Here is a 19,251-nt window from a genome sequence, read left to right as displayed (position 1 = left end):
TTCAAGGCCAGGCTTGACGTGGGCTTGGGCAACCTGGTCTAGTGGGAGGTGTCCCTGCCTATGGCAGGGGGGTTGGAACTCAATGATCTCCAAGGTCCTTTCCAACCTAAACCATTCTATGATTCTATAACATTGATTATCTTGATCAGATATCCAAATGCATCCTTCTGAATCCCGCCTGTAATTCCCACAAAAATTTTTATCTACGGTTTGGTTTTAAAAGTTTCATCAAATTTTGGTTTTGGAAACCAGACAGAAATGCAAATACAGAATTTAGGATTAATGATACACACAATTATATAATGCTGATCTGATATATGGGAAATCAGAATATGAAAGATCCTTCAGGAGTTCAGCACTGAACCAGGCACAATACTAAACCACTCCCAGCTTTTAGACTTGGCATGTAAAGGAACCATGTCTGAACCTGCATTGAAACTGTAGAATTAACTGTTCACAGGAATTGTAAATTATACCCTTTAGAAAAAGATGAGACAGTTTCCCAGAGTAAGATTTGCACTCAGTGACAGGTCAAACCTTCCAACGCTCTTACCTTTTGGTGGAAAATATGACTTGCTTTCTGCTTTGTGAGGCCAGTCTACTACCAAAGGCCCAAATCGTCTGAAGCTAGCAGTAATTTCATCTAAAAAGAGGTAAGACACTTGCAATTAAAATAAATGACATAACTCCATGAAAAAGTACTATCAAAGATCTTTGTTTCTAGCAAAAACTGACATTTCATGGAAAAAAAGAAACACAATTTCCAACTTTCGTGAGCGAAATCCTTAAATAGAGGCATCTTCCTAAGTGTTAATATTTACGCAAAATATTTCTGGTGATTTTAAGCTTATATTTGTTTTTTTATTGCTTAACAGCAGCAGTATTTCAGAAGCATATGGGCAACTAAAGGCAGTGGAGAAAATTGGTGTGGTACTTCCTTAAATTCAGAATTTGGTTTGAATGCAATCAAAACAATTTACTGTTTGGTGATGTACAGTTCAGAGCTTTGTTGGTAGATACTTGTATAATAAGTACCACCACAATTAGTATGCTAGCGGTTCCAGCAGATATGCACAGATCAGGCACATAAACTTAAAATTTCCTATTTAGAGGTGCTTTGCAAGATCTACTACGCCCCCTGTGCAACTTTGTGATGTCTTTCTATTCCAGCCGCTCCTGTCCTGTTGATTGTAAGAACCTTGGCCATGAGGAAAAAATTAAGACACCCTAAACTCTACAAGAGCAATAACTCAAACATAAATATGCTCTATTTCTTTCAGTCGCACCCTGCCATCAGCATATAAACAGGCAGGAAACCCCACCCCCCCCGTATTTCTATGTGTCCTTGTTTAATATTTGTATTAAAAAGCAAGAGTGCACATTTGAATCAGAAGCTAAAGTGCATCAAAAAACCTAAAGTACATTAAAATAAAGTACATTGCAGGAGAGTGTCACAATGAAGATGAAACCAAAATACGTTCTCTCCATGTCTGAAAGTTAATTAACCATAGTCAGCTTGTTTGGTTTGCAAGTTACTCTAGGATTACAATGAACCTTGTAAAGGGACTGCTGTTTACATTACAAAGCTAGCATGTATTTTACATTTATCTGCACAGGAGAAACCCAATATTAAACAGCATGATTACTTCAAATCAGCACTATTGTACAGAGCAATTCCAACCGCATCACATAACAATCTGAGCTTCTGTGGTACATTCTGTGTTCAATGCATCACAGAGTGCTTTGCCACTTGACCTTCCTCTGCCTTAGTTTCTCTATTTATGAACAGGAATAATAACCTTTCTAAAGCACTTCTGAGATCTTCAGGTAATAGTAAAATGGAATTTGAAATTCAATTACTAATAGAAGCTTTCTATGAATAGAGAATAAAGCAGGCACAGATAGAGGACACCATCAAGGGCTAAGATGTATTTGAAAGGAATATGCAAGGTAAGCAGGAGCACAAATTCTAGGCATCACATGCAACTCTACAAATCTGCAAGTACAGAATTGGAGACAACTGAACCATCTCAAAACCAAAAGAGATGGATGAACATCAAATGATATTAAGCTCAACATATCCGTCAACTCTCATAAAAAAAATATATATAGTTGTGGCTTGTTACATGACAACATTATATTGCTGAGTGGATTATTTCTACTACTTCATTCAGGTTTTTCAAAGTGTCTCTTTCTCTCTCCCTCCACACTAGTCTGCTTATCAGGCAGCTCACCTTCATCAATATCTGGTGGAAGACCTCCAACAAACACTTTCCGAGAAAAACGCTCAATTCGTTCTCCATTCTGATGAGCTGAATAGCAGGTAGGCGAATTCAAGACTCCAACTTGATCACTGTGACCGTCGTCCAGCAAACCATCATCTATTGGGAAGAGGGAAGAACGGCCTTAAAAAGAAAAGATAATAGTATACATTAAAATAATTTTGTGGCAGTACATAGTTAACGTAATTTCAGAGAATGGAGGAATAGCAGTCTGGAAAGTAAAAATGAAAATACCAAGATATTAGAAAAGTACTCATTAGTTTAAAGAAAAATTAAGAAAGTGAAAAATGTATTAAACTTCAAAAAGGAAATTCAAGATCGCAAGCTGACATCACTATAAGCATAATAGTTCATACTACATTATATTGTAGTTACTCTGCTGCATCCAGTAGGAAACTAGTAATTTGTCTTTTAAATAAAGCGTCTTATTTATGAAGAGATCATATTAAGGGCTGCTTAAGTGAGTTTCATTAATCTGCCTTTGGTTTAGCTTGAAGTTCCATCACCTGAATGACTACTGCATGTCTAAAAATCTTACACTTGAATTGAACAGAGGGAAACAGAAAAAACACGTACACAACAAAGTTTCAAATACGTATGTTTTCTCTTTTAATGTCATCTGATGCTAATAATGTAAGAACAGATTTAATTTCCAAGAAAGCAAAAGAGAATTTTAATAAATGTGTAAAATGTAACACTTGTAAAGTGAGTCACACTGCTGACTTATCCTTCTCGCTCTCAAATTTACCACAGTTTTGGAGGGAAGCCTTGTAGTGGTTCCTAATATGCAGCAATCTGCAGTAAGATTATAGTTATCCTGAAAAGCAAGTGCAAAATCTGAGAAGCTCATAGGATGGCTTTGCAAATGCAAACTGATCAAAACAGATGTATAGATGGCAGGGGGGAGTGAAAACATGGTAATTCTGTCCCACTTATTTCCCCCTATTTCATATTTACAAATTTTAGGGAACTCCAAAATGAAAAGACTTGGAAGGCTGGGATATGCATCATAGCTTATTCAAACTTTCACTACTTCAGATTAGCAACAGAAAGATTAATGACAGTTGCAAATTCAGAAGTCAGGTTTTTAACTGCAAAAAGCCCCAAAATAAATATTTTGTGAAGCGAAATAAGTCTCCCACATCATCATTTCTTCTGAAGTGCAATTTTTCTTGTTTCTCTCTCACTCGTTTTTAAAGTAATTATAAATTAATTCAGCTGCTTTCAAAAATCAATCAAGCAAACAAACCCAAAAAACAACCTAGCACACTTTTGGGGAGCAAGTTAATTTTCCATTTCAAATAGCCAACTTCCAGATTCATCCACTGCAAATTCATACACAGGAGCAGTAGGTTCCTGACAGCTGAGTCTGCAGTACCTTTGCTGTGAGTCATACCGCAGTCTCTAACTTTTAACCCCTCTCAGGGCAATACTACCAGGAAAGCCCTTTAGGCACACCTACAGACATTGTGCTCATCAGCTAGGGGTGAGAGCAGCATGAAAGCCATTCACTCCCAGAAGACCACCTGAGAATAAAGTGCTTAAAGACAAGGCTGGAGAACAGACAGCAAACATGATGACCTACGTTGTGGTAATACCTAATGACCCTGATTGGGTACCTAAATCCGTAATAAAAACATAGTTCATTAAAAATACCAAATGATAACATAAAGATGATAAAAAACAATTAAACATAATAAAATGTGACAAGGATCACAAAATAAAAGCAGGACCACAGGATTGTACGAAATAACAAAGGCTGCAACTATGTTTTTATGGTGGCATTTCGCATTTAAGTCTTAAGTAGGCATCCGATGGAGGGGAGCACAATAAATGCCAAAAGCTGCAGCAGGCTCCTCCTTTCCATTTGGAATGGTGATATGCATGTTTGAGAACATGACTAGTGGGGAGCAAGTGATGGCATCCTTGCTTGTATTGTAAGGATGCATTCAACAGCTACATAACAGATCAGTGGAGTGTCTTTAAGTGGAAGCATGGAGCTGGTGCTCAGTGGGGCAGAAAAGCGAGCAAGCACGGGAGAAACAAAGTTAACACCAGTTGGAAAAAGCAGCCAGGAAGATTCTTCCTGTAAATCATCTACTTAGACTTAAGAGGACCAAGATTAAGACTGCGGCAGCTGAGTAATGTCAGTTATGAAGACTAGTAAAAATGATCAGATCTTAAACATGTATACAAAGAAGTGCTAAGATTTGGTTACACAATCAAGAAAGGGGGATATAACAACAGATTTCTGAATTACTGATGTGAATGATGGAGAATACGGAACTGTTATCATAGTGACGGTGAAAGGAAAAAGCGGCTAACAGAAGAAATAAGCCTCAAATTGGAGGAACTCATAGGAAACTAAAAGAGTGGAATTTTCATTAATATATGAGCTACTCAACATCTGAAATCTAAATCTAAATAAATAACTGATATTAATAAATCTAAATAAAATAACTGAAATTTAACTGGGTTATCTTTATAAAAAACCACATAGATTTGCTCTTTACCTCTGCAAGTCTCTATATTGCAGGAAAAAAGAAACTTAAGTGACTTAAACATGCCAATTTTAATAAATTTGTTGGAATTATAATATTGCCACAAAAGCATTTAAGTGTGTGTGTGGGGTAAGCTTTTTGTTCTGTTTTTTAAAAAAACAACACACAATTTATACTTAAAGAAGGTGTCTCTTCAGACCATGAAAATTATGGTTTTGTGTTTCTCTAAAAGTACTTCTTAGACAATTCCAACTTACAATACACACAAGTATGTAGGGCGAAAAATAATGAAACAATAATCCTCAGGATAATTTATTTCATACCTACAGGCGAATGTTAAAATCTAAGAACAATGAGAATCTAAGGCTCTCTTTCCCAGTACGAATTAAACCATCAGAACATGTTCTGAAGTGATACCGGAGAGATCAGTTTTACTTTCACATGGGTAAAGGTTTGGTCAAAAGCACTGTAGCTCCTTCAGAGAGCTAAGATGACATAGAAGACAATGGATTAACACATTTAGACTAACATGCTCTACATGACTACTTCGTTCTCCATCCTCTTCACTTTTAAATGTCTCAGATGAAGACAGCAAAAAGGCAGTTTGCTAGGCTTTCACATGCCTCCTGATGACTGTGAATCAAAAGGACAAGCCCTTTAAAACACTTGCTTCTTTTTGTTTTATGACAGTGAAAAGGATTAAGAATCTGCCACGAATCATCAAAACACGTGGGCACTGTTACATACATTGACCATGATCTAGATCATCATTCCTCTCTACATTAGGGCTACCAAGCAACCAGTTATGAACCAGTGCAGAGATCAAGAGAGACACATGAACTTACATGTATGTTGTGAATAGTGGAAGCTATCAAAGATCTTGATGTCTTTGCTATGCACTTTACATGATCTTTGTAACAACCACAGGTCACATCCTCATATAGTTAAATCAGTATAGCTTTTCCAAGGTCAGTGAGCATACATTGGCTTATACTACGAAAATCTGCTTACTATTTCTAAGAGTTGTCTACTAGATTTCTTGCTAAGTTTATGAAAGGCTTTTAGTTTTCCCTCTGTATACTATCACTTCTACAGAAGCAAAAGAAGATGAGTTAAAAGAACAACTAGCAGACCGTATGTTTTTAAAGGGGGCAACAACTGCAAGCAGTAGCCAATAGCATGAACTAAATTATGATTAGAACTACAGTGTTTTAACTGGTTAAAGGATTTGAAATTCAAACTCTAAAAAGAAAGAGATCAATGATTGCAACAATCCAGGCTGCACCCCTCCTTCCCTCATACCCTCTACCTTCCCCAAACTAAGAAAACATGCAGATAAGCATTTATAATGAACAATCTGGATTAATTAATCGAAATGATCAATAACAGCTCAATCAGAATTAATTGTACTGTAACAAACAGAAGTGAATTACCTCGTCTTCGCCCATAACTCCTTGCTGCATGCAAACAAAGGACAAATTGTAAAATGTCAAATAACTGTATCATGCCCACATATTAAAATATTTAAGATACAAAGAACTATGTGGGTGAGTGATAAGTAAAAATCTTCATTGGTACTCGCTACTGATAATTGTAGAAGAGAATGCATTAAAGTCTCACTTAAATACCATACTATTTTACTACTAAATTGACATTAGCACCTGCTGTAAAGAACGTACTTTAAACTATTTCACTGTGTCTTTATACTTTATCTTAACTTCATGTTAATTATGGATGCATAACTTTGTAATTCATCCTCACAAATGTGATTTGTATCTTACACGAATGTCTAAATAACACACCCAGTACTGAAATTGTAAAAGGAAAATATTACTTTAAAAAGCATGTAGCAAGCATTACATTAACCACAGAAACATCCTGATCCATGGAACAGTTTGTACAGTCCTTTGCAGTGACAATACAAATGCTATAAGCCGTGACCTTCCTTTTTCATGAAAAGACCTAGCAGAAAATTAACCGCAAGGTTTTGTTTGAAACAAAAGACTCCTTGTGGTAGCAAACAAAATCAGGGCACAAGTCACAAGAAATAGCATTGTATCAAAAACACTGCACAAAGGCAAAGCAACAATTTCTGACAGACTGCAAGTAAATCCAAGATTTTCCTAACTTCTTAGTTTTGCAACATTCTTAAAGAGATCATGCTTATAGCTACAGTTCAGAAGACCATAGTGATTGCTTCTCTGCCCGAAGGCTAGGAAACTAAAAATAGACAGATTACTAACACAAAAACTATTAAGCTGCATGTAATTTCTTAGGTACGTTTCCACAAAGTATTTTTGATTCCTGGTTCACAGACACTGTATCTGAGAAAGATTAATCATTGTAGCTCTGTAGTTAAATATCCAAATAGAAAACATCACTATAAACCACAATGTTATAGCAACATTTAAAGATTACTGTCTCAGCATTATTGTTTTGATTTTACTAAGACTCCATGCATACATCTTTCCCAAAAAGCAACTGTGGTTCTGGGATACTAAATTACACGCACCCTCATAAACTCAGTTATTCATAGTTGTCATTCACTGTTTGGTTCTAGTATTATTAAATACTTATATCCTGGTAGCTCCTATTTGCACAGGGGTTTTCAAAATTTTTAGTAAGTGTAGTAGTTTTTTTGTTTTGGGTTTGTTTTTTTTTTGTTTGTTTGTTTTTGCTTTGTTATCTTGATTCTTTCCCATTAGGAATTCAGTGGATTGCTTATGGAATTCTAAAAATCTCTCTCCTTGGCTTTTCTCCCTTAAAATTGTTGATTTGTTACACAACAGTCATCATATTCCTATCCAACCTGCATTGAACTCACTTTCAAATGTATTTGCTTTCATCTGAAAGAACTACTATTGATGAGAAGTCTTTTGCTTAAAGTTTTTCAGATCCTCCAACATTCTACTAGTAAGCCAAACAGAAAAGCTCACTTTTTGAAAGAGACTTGGGTTTCTAACCAAGTGGGAACACCTAAATTCAGATTTCTCACATCAAAATAGAATCCACAAAACATAATGTATTCTTCTATGTGGTTAGTTCTCTCATTAGTTGCTGCTGCATGGGGAGACTAATGCCGAACTTCAGACTTGTTTTCCTCTGAAGTCAGGCACTTCCAAGACACGCAGTTCTACGTCAGTGTTGCAGCTTGTACGAATCTTTTCTGATTCTCGGCCAAAGTTACTCCCACATAGCATTAGCAGTAGCATCACTAAGCCCTCATCTAACCCCTATATACCTCTTTTTTTCCCTTCCACAAATAAAACTAGAGTAACCAGGGAAAATTCAAGTGCATCACACCCATAGCAATGACTGCAGTGGCATGCTCTCTCTCAATGAAAAATATACAAATGCATAATAAGCACCTTTTGGCACAAGCTTTAGTAATTAATTTTTCTCCTCTTCTGCCACTTCTGCTTCTTTCTGCCCACCAAAACAGCTCAGCTAATTTCTCATATTTTCATAGTTAAGACAAGCTGACATGCATAAAAATATTTTCTTACAGAACACCTGAACTGTTTTTCTTTGTGCATTTTTTTTTTTTTTTTTTTACAATGAGGGTGGTGAACAGTGGCACAGATGTATTTAATATATACATCTACACAATCAGTGCATATGTTTAGATAAATAACTGCAGTGGAGACAGCCCTTTGGGAGAGGCCAGACACCGTAGGCAAATAATTGATTTACAATGACAGAAAAAGGAGACATTCAACTTCTTCCTTCCTTCCTGAACTCATTCAAAGAGTAAGTCATACAGAAATATTTTTTTTATCTTTTAGTCTATAAAGCTGGCTATCGTAATTAGCCAAAACCTCTGAAAGATTTCAAATGAGAAAGTACAAGAGATGCAATTTTATTCTAGAAAACATAAATTGGGCAACATGTGCTAGAAGTATAATGATGCCAAATAAAAATGAAGTCTAATAACACTGGAACATTCCAACATTAAGAGTGCTGTATATACAATAAAGACATTCCCTTATACTTAAAACCTTCTGTTTCTATATCCCTGAAGGTGCACACTAATAAGGCTTAAACCTGTCAAAAAAAATTAATACCTCCTTTCTGCAGCTTAAATCAGCTCAGAGACAGAAATATGAGACAGAAGTAAACACACTTTTTGTGCGTGTTTATCTAACATCAAGGCAATATAAATATAACTTTGAACATTATGTGAGCAATGCTATCACACAGATAGTAAATGTATCATTTCTATTTTATTCAAACACGTATTTCAAATATATACCAGAGATCAAATACGTACATATTTAAATAACTCAACAGAATGGCTGAGCTGAATTCAAAATATTAAGTTGTATAACAGGAAAAACTACTAGATAAGCTTCCTATATTTAAAATATAAAGAAACTGCAAAATTCATGATAGAAAGTAAAGTAAAATGCTATTTGTCACTAACACTCCTGATTTAACGACCAAATTGCGACAGTGAAGTAATGAAGCCTTTTCATTAATACTTATTTGTCATTTAAAGAAATCCATAAACAATTATGGCAAAAATTTCCCAAGACTCTAGACTACAGGAGGTAGATGCCTAATTCCCATTTTATTCTATTGGATTTGAGTGCCTAAATTCTATTAAGATTTCTTTAGAAACCACATCTTTATAGATTAAGGCTGAAAGAGATCGTTATGACCATTCAAGTTTGGCATGCCTAACAGACTACAGAAACTCATTTAGCAATTCCTGTATAGGAAGTTTAATAACTCATGTTTGAAGTAAAACACTTTTTTTTAGAAGCACAACCAGCTATAGTATCTTCAAGATGGAAAGTCTAATATTCCCTTGCTCACCTAATCGTATGGTGAATGATTTTTCAGTAGCCATTAAAAAAATTCAATGCATTAAAACTATAGAAGGGGATGAACCTTACAATGGGGAAAAAACATGCTACGCTCCAACAAATTGGACTCTTGCATTATTACTTGGCACAGATAGGTTCTAAGTCAACAGTTAAAGATGTACTCAGGTAAATCCATTCTCAAGTATCTTTTTTTGACTTTTGAGAGATAACAGTCATTAAAAATGCATTGCTTTTTTACAGCTTGAGCTGAAACAGATATATAATTATCAGATATATAATTCATTAAAACATATAAATCAGCTTTCCTTTGGTTCACTTCATTAATTTAAATAATGAAAACTGTAAATATTAATATTAGGTACAGTTCAGTAAGTACACTTTAAATGAGCTGGAAAAGATCTATCACTTAAGACAACGAAAAACTAGCTAAAAATAAGTTTTATCTAGAAGTGCTTAGTCTTAAAAGGGTTTAGGAATTCCAGCCTGGCTCATGTCAGAACTTTACTGGGATCCAGAGACACTAATCCACTAAAATCAAGCCAACTAAAATCCAGTAAAGGTCATGATCCAGTGTGAAGTACTACTGCATACATGGATGGGCCCAGGATCCTCAAAAATGTTGGTGCCTTTCTTTCATGAAGGTCTGGTATTCCTGCTCCTCCTTGTAGCGACTAAAACACTTACTGAGAAAGCAAGGGACAAATGTGAATCTCTGAATTACCAACTTTCCTCTTCCCTATTCCTCCCTCCCAGGCACCAATTACAGGGATACAGGGAAATGTTAACCTGAATCCACTTAAACAGAGAGGAAAATGAAGTCTACAACTTTATCAGCAAGTGCACAGGCTGTAATACACGTTACTGCACATTTGGAGGAAGCCCCTCAATTCTTGCTAAGAAAGAAAGGTTGTGCAAAGTCTGAGCAACTGGAGCTTCCCAGAAGCTGTTGCCAGTGCCTCTGTTCTCGAGCTGTAAGGAGCTTGCAGTGCAGACACTCCAACTTGAGGTGGCTCCGAATGGTATACGATTGTACCGGACTGCAGTGATGGGTACATCAGACTCTCCAGGTACACTGTAGAGAGCCTAGGTGTCTAAACCAAGGCTCTGAATTAAATTCTAAAAGGCACACCTAAAAATTAGGTGTTGCAGCACCTGTCTTTTCAATATTCAAATTGATATTTTTATTTCACCTATTGAAGGTTAGAAATAACATTGCAGCTTTTAAAGAACACAGCAGTCACATTAAGTGTTAACTTCCAAACTACAAGGGGAACCCCACCAGCATTAATAACAAAAACAAGATATTCTTCAGTGCATATTCTAGCTCTGTGGTAAGATTTTCAGGATAGACTGGTACCACTAAGATACATTTTTCCAATGCCCGTGACAATAGCAAAAACCTTTTTTCCTAGATATTCCATAAAGTAACAATGCTTCCCATGTGCTCTTTTAGCATGCAAAACTATAAAGAGAGAAGCTCACCATTCTAAGTATTAAAACAAGTTAAAAAAAAATAAAAAATTCTTACACTGACTGCATTGAAATATTTCACAGTTGCCCATAAGATTGCTTAATTTTTAATACCTTCTCATCTAACACTTCATTATAAATCAGATAATTACAATCACACATATACCACCTCAACAAACCAGCTTGCAGAATAGGTCTTACAGTTGCAGTTAAATACAGAAAATTAACTGTTGTATATGTCGTAGCATCCAGCACATCGACAGTCAATATAATTTCTGACCAGGAATCAGTATTATGGCCTGTGTGGGCCATAATTTTATTTCAATAGTTACGTAGCTGTTTTCACTTTTTCAAAATACTCCATTATCTTAAAAAGCTATTCAATATACCAAAGGGCCTTATTCTTCAGATGTCCGTTGTGCAATATTTTCCTTTACTGGGTATCAAGCTAAACCTGAATTTCTTTAAAATGTGTAACACTGAGTAAATGTAAACAAGGCAAATTAGATATTTTTTACATTTTGTATCCATTTGCATAAGTGTAAATGACTGTGCAGAATGGTCAGGCAATTAAATAAAAAGAGCTCCACAGAACCACAAACCTGAAATAACTATTTTGACTGTATTTTTAATAATAGGTCTTTACTGGTAATGTTTAGACCCACCAAGTCAATGACAAAGTGTACTTGCTTTGTGTACAACAGCTTCTATTTTTTCTAATCTAGAGAAGCTGTGGCATTATAGCTCTAATTTTTCCCAATGCAGAAAACATTTGTGTGCAAAACCCCTGATTTATTATTGACTTAGATGGATTACCAAGCTCTGCTTCCTTCTTTAGCCTTGAACAAAGGCTAAAGTTCATGCCTTCACTGAATAGCAGATGTTCATGAAGTTTGACCTACTGGGAGAGGAACGTGAACATGAACTCTAACTTCAGCATATTTCAGTTAGAAACATATTTGACAAAGACAGTTCCAAAAAACCCCCCCAAATTAAAATGATATTTCACGTAAGTATAATAGCAAGTATCTAGTTCACCCTTTGTTTATACAAGATAGAAAAACATGCCTTTCTGGCCTTCTAATTTTTCTAATTCCTGTTTCTGCATAATAGATTACAAGCAGATTTTTGGAGAACATACCACTGGTTTGCTTGAGAACAAAAAAGAATAGTGCAGCATTACGAGCATTTCAGATTTCAAATAAGCTAGATATAATGAAAGGCTGTTGCAAGATTAGCTCTTGCCATTCAACTCTGAAAAATGGCAACAGTCCCATCAGTGTTGAAGACTAGAGGCAAGTAATTCAATAACAGAATATAATAGTATAATTTTATACCAACATGTCAGATTTAAGCTAAGCTAGAGATAATTAGAAACTGTTATAAGATTAGCACTTACCATTTAACATCAGAAGATTGTCAGTCCCTGGATGTGGATAACTCAAGCGACCTTAAAAGAAAACAAAAACCAAAGAACAAAACAAAACAAATGCAGAGGTTTTAGCTATTCTGCTAGAAAAAATAATGAAATATCACTGATTAGAATTTAAATATAAACTATATTTCCAGTTTGCCTAAGGGAAATAAAGAGCTAATATTTAACTCCAAGCACATTAACCAACAATACCCTTGACCCAAGTTAAAGCTGACAAGAACAGACTTCTTAACCTTAATTCTCTGGTCATAAGATCTGCAATGTGCTTTGGGATCAGCTCCAATAGGATAAAGCCACTTTTTGTTTCATGACACCCAGAAATAGTGCTGACTGCTTTAGCCTTCTCTTTCATAGTGACTGTGAATAACTGTACTATGCACATTGCTTAACAGAGTGGCATTTCTACAGTTAAGTGCTTCACTACTGAATTAATTTAAGAAAAATCATGTTAATAGCAATTAACGCATTAAAATTTTATTAACTGATTTATGACTGTATCTTGGTGTATTACATATAACCATTGTATGTAATATTTCTCAGTATGTCTGGCAAAACTAGAGTACTGTTTTATCTACAGAATTAACAAAATTAAAGAATATGTTAGGTAACATTTTATATTTAATAAAAATTACATTAACACCCCATATCCTGACATTAGAATTTTTCGAGTATTGCTTTTTATTGTGTTGGTAGCATGTTACACTTCAATAGTTAGATGAACAGTTTAAAATGCACAGCTGAAGTGTCTGTTCGCTACAAATTCCTTTTTATTAAAGGAGACATTTTCTGTTTACAGGAAGCTGCAAACATACCAGTAGTGCACACTGACCTAGAGAGACATTTACAATAGCTGCTGTGTTTGGAAGAACTGTGCTTTAATGTGCAAAAAACTACATTTCCATCTATCTTGCTATTAAAACATACTTGCTTGCTTATAATCTGTAAGCATATACAAAAAAAATGCTGTAACTTAAACACTTAAATCTTTTGGAGGAAACGAGAATGTTTGTGGAGGCATAAAGAAGAAACCAGTTTGGAAGAAATGGGTGTTTAGAACTCACACAGGTTTAAAGGGGAAAATACATGCAGATGGCTTGCAAGATGTATTAGTAAGACTGTCATAACTTAATAAGGCTCACTCTTTCTAAAAAAAAAACACAGAAAAAAAAAAAAAAAACATATCACCAATCCATATATTGAGGTTGTCTAACAATTCCTATCATACACCGATGTTTTTTTTTTCCACACCCCCTACTGTTGGTAAACCCATGTGATTAACAGCAAGACTGGTAATTTCTCCAAATAGTAATTCTGTGTCCCAAGGGACACCTTTGGGGTTAAATAAAAAATCCTTTTGCTGAAAATCTGTAAGTAATAGGGTTTAAGTTTTGCTCTTCCCCTTTAGGAAACCAATGTGAAAATTTCCTACCAAAACCTATAGAAAAAAATATACATTATGAACTCTTACACTCAAAATTTCAGAATAGCAAGATTAAGATCATTTAGGGTATTTTATTCAGCCTTATTATTTACAGTAATTGTGGCAAAAAGATTTTTATACAGCCACGTACTATTTATCTTCCCACAGATTTCATTATTATAAGAATTGATGGTATCAGAACACCTGCAGATTAGGTAGGAACTATTTGCTTTGGAATTAGAAAGTGTGGAGAAAGCGGTGAAGGGCAATGGCAGTCTCCTGGAAAAGGACAGATGAATGCCACCCAAAGGGACTCTGCCGCCTTCTCTAACTTCTACAGAATTTTTGAGCAGGCTTAGACAAGATATTAAACAAAAATCTTTGCAGGAGCCTCTCTGTTCATGTTCCCTATGTTCAAGATGTCCAGTTTTAACATACAAGCCATTTTTTCTGTCATACTCAACATTTACAGCGATACTTAATGCTTCTTGGAACTATAAATATTCTGCCCTTCTAGCAATGCATGCTGGTATAATAAGAAAAGAATTAGGAACAAGGCATCCTTAATTTGTAATCTGGGAGCTGCCACTAGTTTGCTCAGCCCGGTGTATAACAAGTCACTTTGCTTTACTTCTTAGTTCTTTGGTCTATAAAGGTAATACCCCTTTGCTGAACAGCAAGGATTTTACAAGATTATTTACTGTCACCATCGTATTTATATGTAGTGCTACAGAAATGCTTGCAACAATACGAGCTGCTTCTTGCAATCAGAATGCTGTAACTATCTAGAATAACAATAGAATTTGTGAGAAATTATTCTCTCATCTAGAACCTCCTTGAGTCTGTGGTGACAGTTTTTCTCCCTGTCTATATACATTTATCTTCTTTTTCTATTCATCAAGGGAGACAAAATTCCGTAATTACTACAGAAAGAGAGGTCAGATTTAAGGCCTAGCAGGAGAGAGAAGTCCACCAGTGTCGACACCTGGAGAGGAAAGCTGGTTTAAAAGATAGTAAATTCTGGGTTTACAACTGTGGTTTTACATTCTTTTGCTTTCCCTGCCCCGCTATAGCTTCACAGATAAGCTGCATCTGACACATAGGTACCAAACTGAAAAAGCTGAAATAATAAAGCACCCCTCATTCAGTAGCGGGGAGAGAGTGCAGTACAGAGCTGGACCCACTACTGCGGTGTACAACCTATGAGTCACACAAACACAAAGAAACTGAATCTTGCTGTGTTATGGAGATGAATTTGCTCGCTCAGATAATGAATGATTTGAGCCTTAGAAAGCAAAACGCGTAACAGAGTATTCAGTACACGTACAGCTGTAGTAATACTTCTTTTAAGTCTTATTTACATGGTTATTTCAATGAAATCATACTTTGTATTATTGCATTCTGGTGAACTTAATATTTGTGTTTACTCCCTTGTCTAGTACTTGAGCTGACAACCTTAACATTTTTAACATAGAAGGTTTGCTTACTTTTTCAAAACATAATCACTGCTATTTGATACCTTAACTTAGGGTCTTATCCCTCAGACTAATCTGCGGAAGCAAAATGCTGTTTCTAGGGTGTCCACCTGAATTTAGTGATATACATAAATTCAGAACACTTCATGTGTGGAACTGGGTGCAAGATCAGTCTTATACAGAGCTCAGACTACACTTTTTTGAACATATTATTCTAGTTAAATGGATATATGCAATATTAAGCCTCACTTAAAATATCACTATATAAAATAGAGAAGATGGGAGTAATTGTAGGACGTTATTAATTATAACATTTTATTATTCATTTATTAAATTACAACAAATTACTTCTATCACATATTTCTTTCTAGTCAACTATTTTCACTGCATGATATTTGATGCGTTTTTTAAAAAAAAGTACCATTTGAAGAACTTCCCTCACCACAAATCCTATCTAATCCCATTCTACCTCAATGTCAGTCATCTAAAATCATATAAACTGTTCAACAGATATTCTAGTGATTCAGTGGCCTCCACCTGCATAAGAGAAATTTTAATAATATATAAAGATGTTTTACTAGTTTAAAATCAACTACAAATTAGTTAGAGAATAGCTAAGATTTAAATAATAGACATATTCCATTCTTGAGAAATGAAAAGTAATCACTTCACTGACTGTCTACAGAACTTAGCTCTACGGCATCCAAGATTAGAACCATGCTGCTATCTGGTACAAATAATTATTACAGTACTATATCATAAAGTATCACTTTATATAAGTTTTCTCTGTGCAAACCTGAACTTGCAGCTTCATCATGTTACTGCTAATTAATAATTCTCATGTATCATAGCTAAATCCAAAATAGTATTGCTAAAGAGAACCAGGTATGTTTGACATTTCTTATGCAGCTAGAGTTCTATTGAATTTAGCCATATCTAAATGTGATTAATGTTACCAGAACTGCTGGTATGTATTTTTCACAATGTATTCTTCTGTAAGGACAGAAAAAAATAAAAAGCTTGCAAATAAATTTTGGTGGGCTAGTTTATCCACTCAGTCCAGTTAAAAGTCTTGCTAATCCAAACCATGAGGAAAGAGTAACAAACTTAGTTTTAGCTAAGTTTAACTTAGTTTCTGTAATCTCACGTTATTAATATGGGCAATGGAAATTTAAATGTTTTTGTAAGCTGCTGCTGAACATACAGATGTTGTTGTGCTTACTCACTTTTCATTTTAAGCCAAATTCATATCTACTTTTGGAAACGCATACTTTTCTATTCCTATTTAACTAAAGTGTTAGGGGAATCCCCATATACTTAAATCTATCCCAAATGTTTTAATATGAAAACGACCACTTTAAACATTGCTGACTCACAGTTTCACAAGCTTGATACTTCATGCCTACTTCCCACCCCCCCCGCCATTTTTTTTTTTTTTTTTAAAGTCTTAAATGGTTGAATTAAGAGACTGAGATTCACAAAGTTCCTTCCCATCTTCCTTTTATCAAGAGATCTTCTGACTGGAAGAGAAAAAGCTTCCAAGTTAAGCTTTTCCCAACCCACTTTAACAGACCAGTGAATGGCTGAGGATTGCAGCAGTTTCAGAAAGCTCAGTTTTTGAATCAGCGTAGTTAAGACAACAGGACAAAACCATGTTTAGACACCACCTAGTTACAGAAAGCCTAGATACTATACTTTCAAATGCTTGTGTAAGAATTATGTAAGTCATAATCAGGCCAAGTGTGTCGTCTCAGAGTCAGTCTGTTTAGACAAATGAGTCTTAAATATATGCTTTTATCATAAAAAGTTTCTATGACAGAAAGAGGAAACTATCTGTATGTACAATTTCAAAGCCCTTTATATGATAAAGAATGAAGTTTTTCCTTCCATACTTGTTTTGTTCAGCCTCACAAACTCTTTTCTGAGCTCAATTTGAACTACTCTAGGAAGCAACTGTGTAACTTTAAAGCCATACAGCTTCGTAACAGAAAATGTAAACCAAATCTCTTTGAAAACAGAAGTTACCATATGCAAAGAAAGAAAATGTTCTCTACTGTGTTGCTGAGTCACCAATGCTTTTATTTTTCTTCACTGAGCATGCGCCAGCAGGTTGCTTTCAAAAGAAAGATGTCTAAGAGCTGAAAAGCTCAACTAAAGCAATTTAAAAGGAAAATAAAACCAAGCAAAAGCGAAACAGACTTCTAAGTGCATCGTTATTTTTCCCCACAGATAAGCCAAATAATAGTGATTTACTTTTATTATTTACTACTAGCTATACAAAAAAAAAAAAATTGTGTAACTTTCCTACAAAATTTGGTTTGCCCCTCACAAAGAAACAGGAGAAAAATTTGACATGAAGTTAATATTCCCACTAATACAGCTATGGGCTAATTCAAGTTCAGTGCTAACTTACATCTAGCTTGCAGAGCTATAAGAGATTTGGTTAGGAAACAGAAATGAATTGTAAATCGAGTACATTTTCAATATTATTGCCTTAGAAAAGACAAGCCCTTAAGTTACATATAAAATACCATAGTCTTTACTAGAAAGATGTTTAAAACAGTAGATAACGAATTCCATTAAATCACCTGCTCCTCAACTCTAATACATATTCCATGCAAAATATAATCATTTCTTCTAAGTTTTTTTCCATAAATTGTTTTAGCCCAAATATATAGGCCTTCCTGTTTCTGAAATGTCTAGAATCCAAGTTTTCTACATCTTGACATCCAGAAGCATTGGTATTTGGAGGAGGAGAAGGGAAAAAAATGCAAGTACACAAGACATGTCTGGAAAACGGTTTTAATACCAATGCCCATTATTTCAGGCTATCAATATTATAATTCTTCTCTCAAATTAGTTTTAAGGGCTATTAGAAGAATAAAAAGGGTATTTAAGAACAATGATGTAAAAATGAATTGATTTCTTTTAACTTTTATTAATTTTAACTTCAGTTTCTATTCCATTGATTGGATGGGGTGATCTTAAACATTAGTTAATGTCTTATGAAATGTACTTCAAGAAAGCTGCATGGGAAAGATTAGTTTTAAAATCATCGGTATTTCTGCTGCAATGACTAGTGAAGTCAAACATCTACTCCCTATTAACCTACCTTTAAAAAATATCTTATTGAAAGCTAAAAATTACTTCTTTCTTTTAATCATGTTTGTAGTAATTACTAAACTTTGTCTAAGCGAAGCTGAAACTAGGCATCTATAAAGTTTTTTGGCAGGCATAAACTTAGCTTTCAACTTATAATAAATAGTTTTTTCAAGTTCATGAAAGCAAAACTGGTGAAATTTGTCTTTCTTCTAAAATGGATCTTGAAATGCAAAACTTAAAGCTGTGAGCTAGTACACACAGCGTCTGTTCTGCGTTGTACAAAATCTGAAACAAGATGCTTAGTCATACTCCAGATATTGTAAGCAGCTAAATCTGAAACACGTGCTTAAAATTCCAGGGACCTTCATTTTACTGCTGTGGTCAGATATAAAAGATGCATTGTTTTAACGTGCTTAGATTTACTTAAAAACTTGTCATAAAAATATTCTCTAGTTTCAAAATATTCTTTACTTATAACAAAGTACATTATATATTAATACAAAAAACAAATAAATAACAATAATATTCTTAATGCTTCACATTCTGCAAGCATATACGATAGGTTCTTGAGTAAATGTCAGATTTTCCGTGGTGAAAAGAAAAGCTACAGAGACTGAAATAACAGAATTAGTGTTTCATGGTTTGCAGAACAGAAAAAAGTTAAAGTTGCCAGAAGTTATAGAAATGCCAACTAATGGTGACTGAACAGAAGAGGGGCAGAGAGGAACTAAAAGTCT

The 19,251-nt window shown here is 34.8% G+C and overlaps 1 protein-coding gene across 3 annotated transcripts in view; it reads right to left on the bottom strand.

The window, feature by feature from the left end:
• The window catches only part of CPEB2 (cytoplasmic polyadenylation element binding protein 2), a gene marked incomplete at both ends in the record, with an annotated part of 50,793 nt that overhangs the window by 14,818 nt on the left and 16,724 nt on the right, over positions 1 to 19,251 (bottom strand). For 2 of the 3 annotated variants that reach the window (XM_082482358.1, XM_082482359.1), the window contains 4 exons: positions 554 to 643; positions 2,235 to 2,405; positions 6,217 to 6,240; positions 12,482 to 12,532. In XM_082482358.1, the coding sequence (XP_082338484.1) occupies positions 554 to 643; positions 2,235 to 2,405; positions 6,217 to 6,240; positions 12,482 to 12,532 (336 nt within the window). The remainder of the gene's footprint in view (positions 1 to 553; positions 644 to 2,234; positions 2,406 to 6,216; positions 6,241 to 12,481; positions 12,533 to 19,251) is intronic. The other variant, XM_082482360.1, reaches the window with a different exon arrangement.

Source organism: Vanellus vanellus, assembly GCF_965231255.1.
Source record: "Vanellus vanellus genome assembly, chromosome: 4".
NCBI classification, from domain to species: domain Eukaryota; kingdom Metazoa; phylum Chordata; class Aves; order Charadriiformes; family Charadriidae; genus Vanellus; species Vanellus vanellus.
The sequence above is the reverse complement of the archived record's forward strand: the minus strand, read 5'-3'. Positions and strand labels throughout refer to the sequence as shown.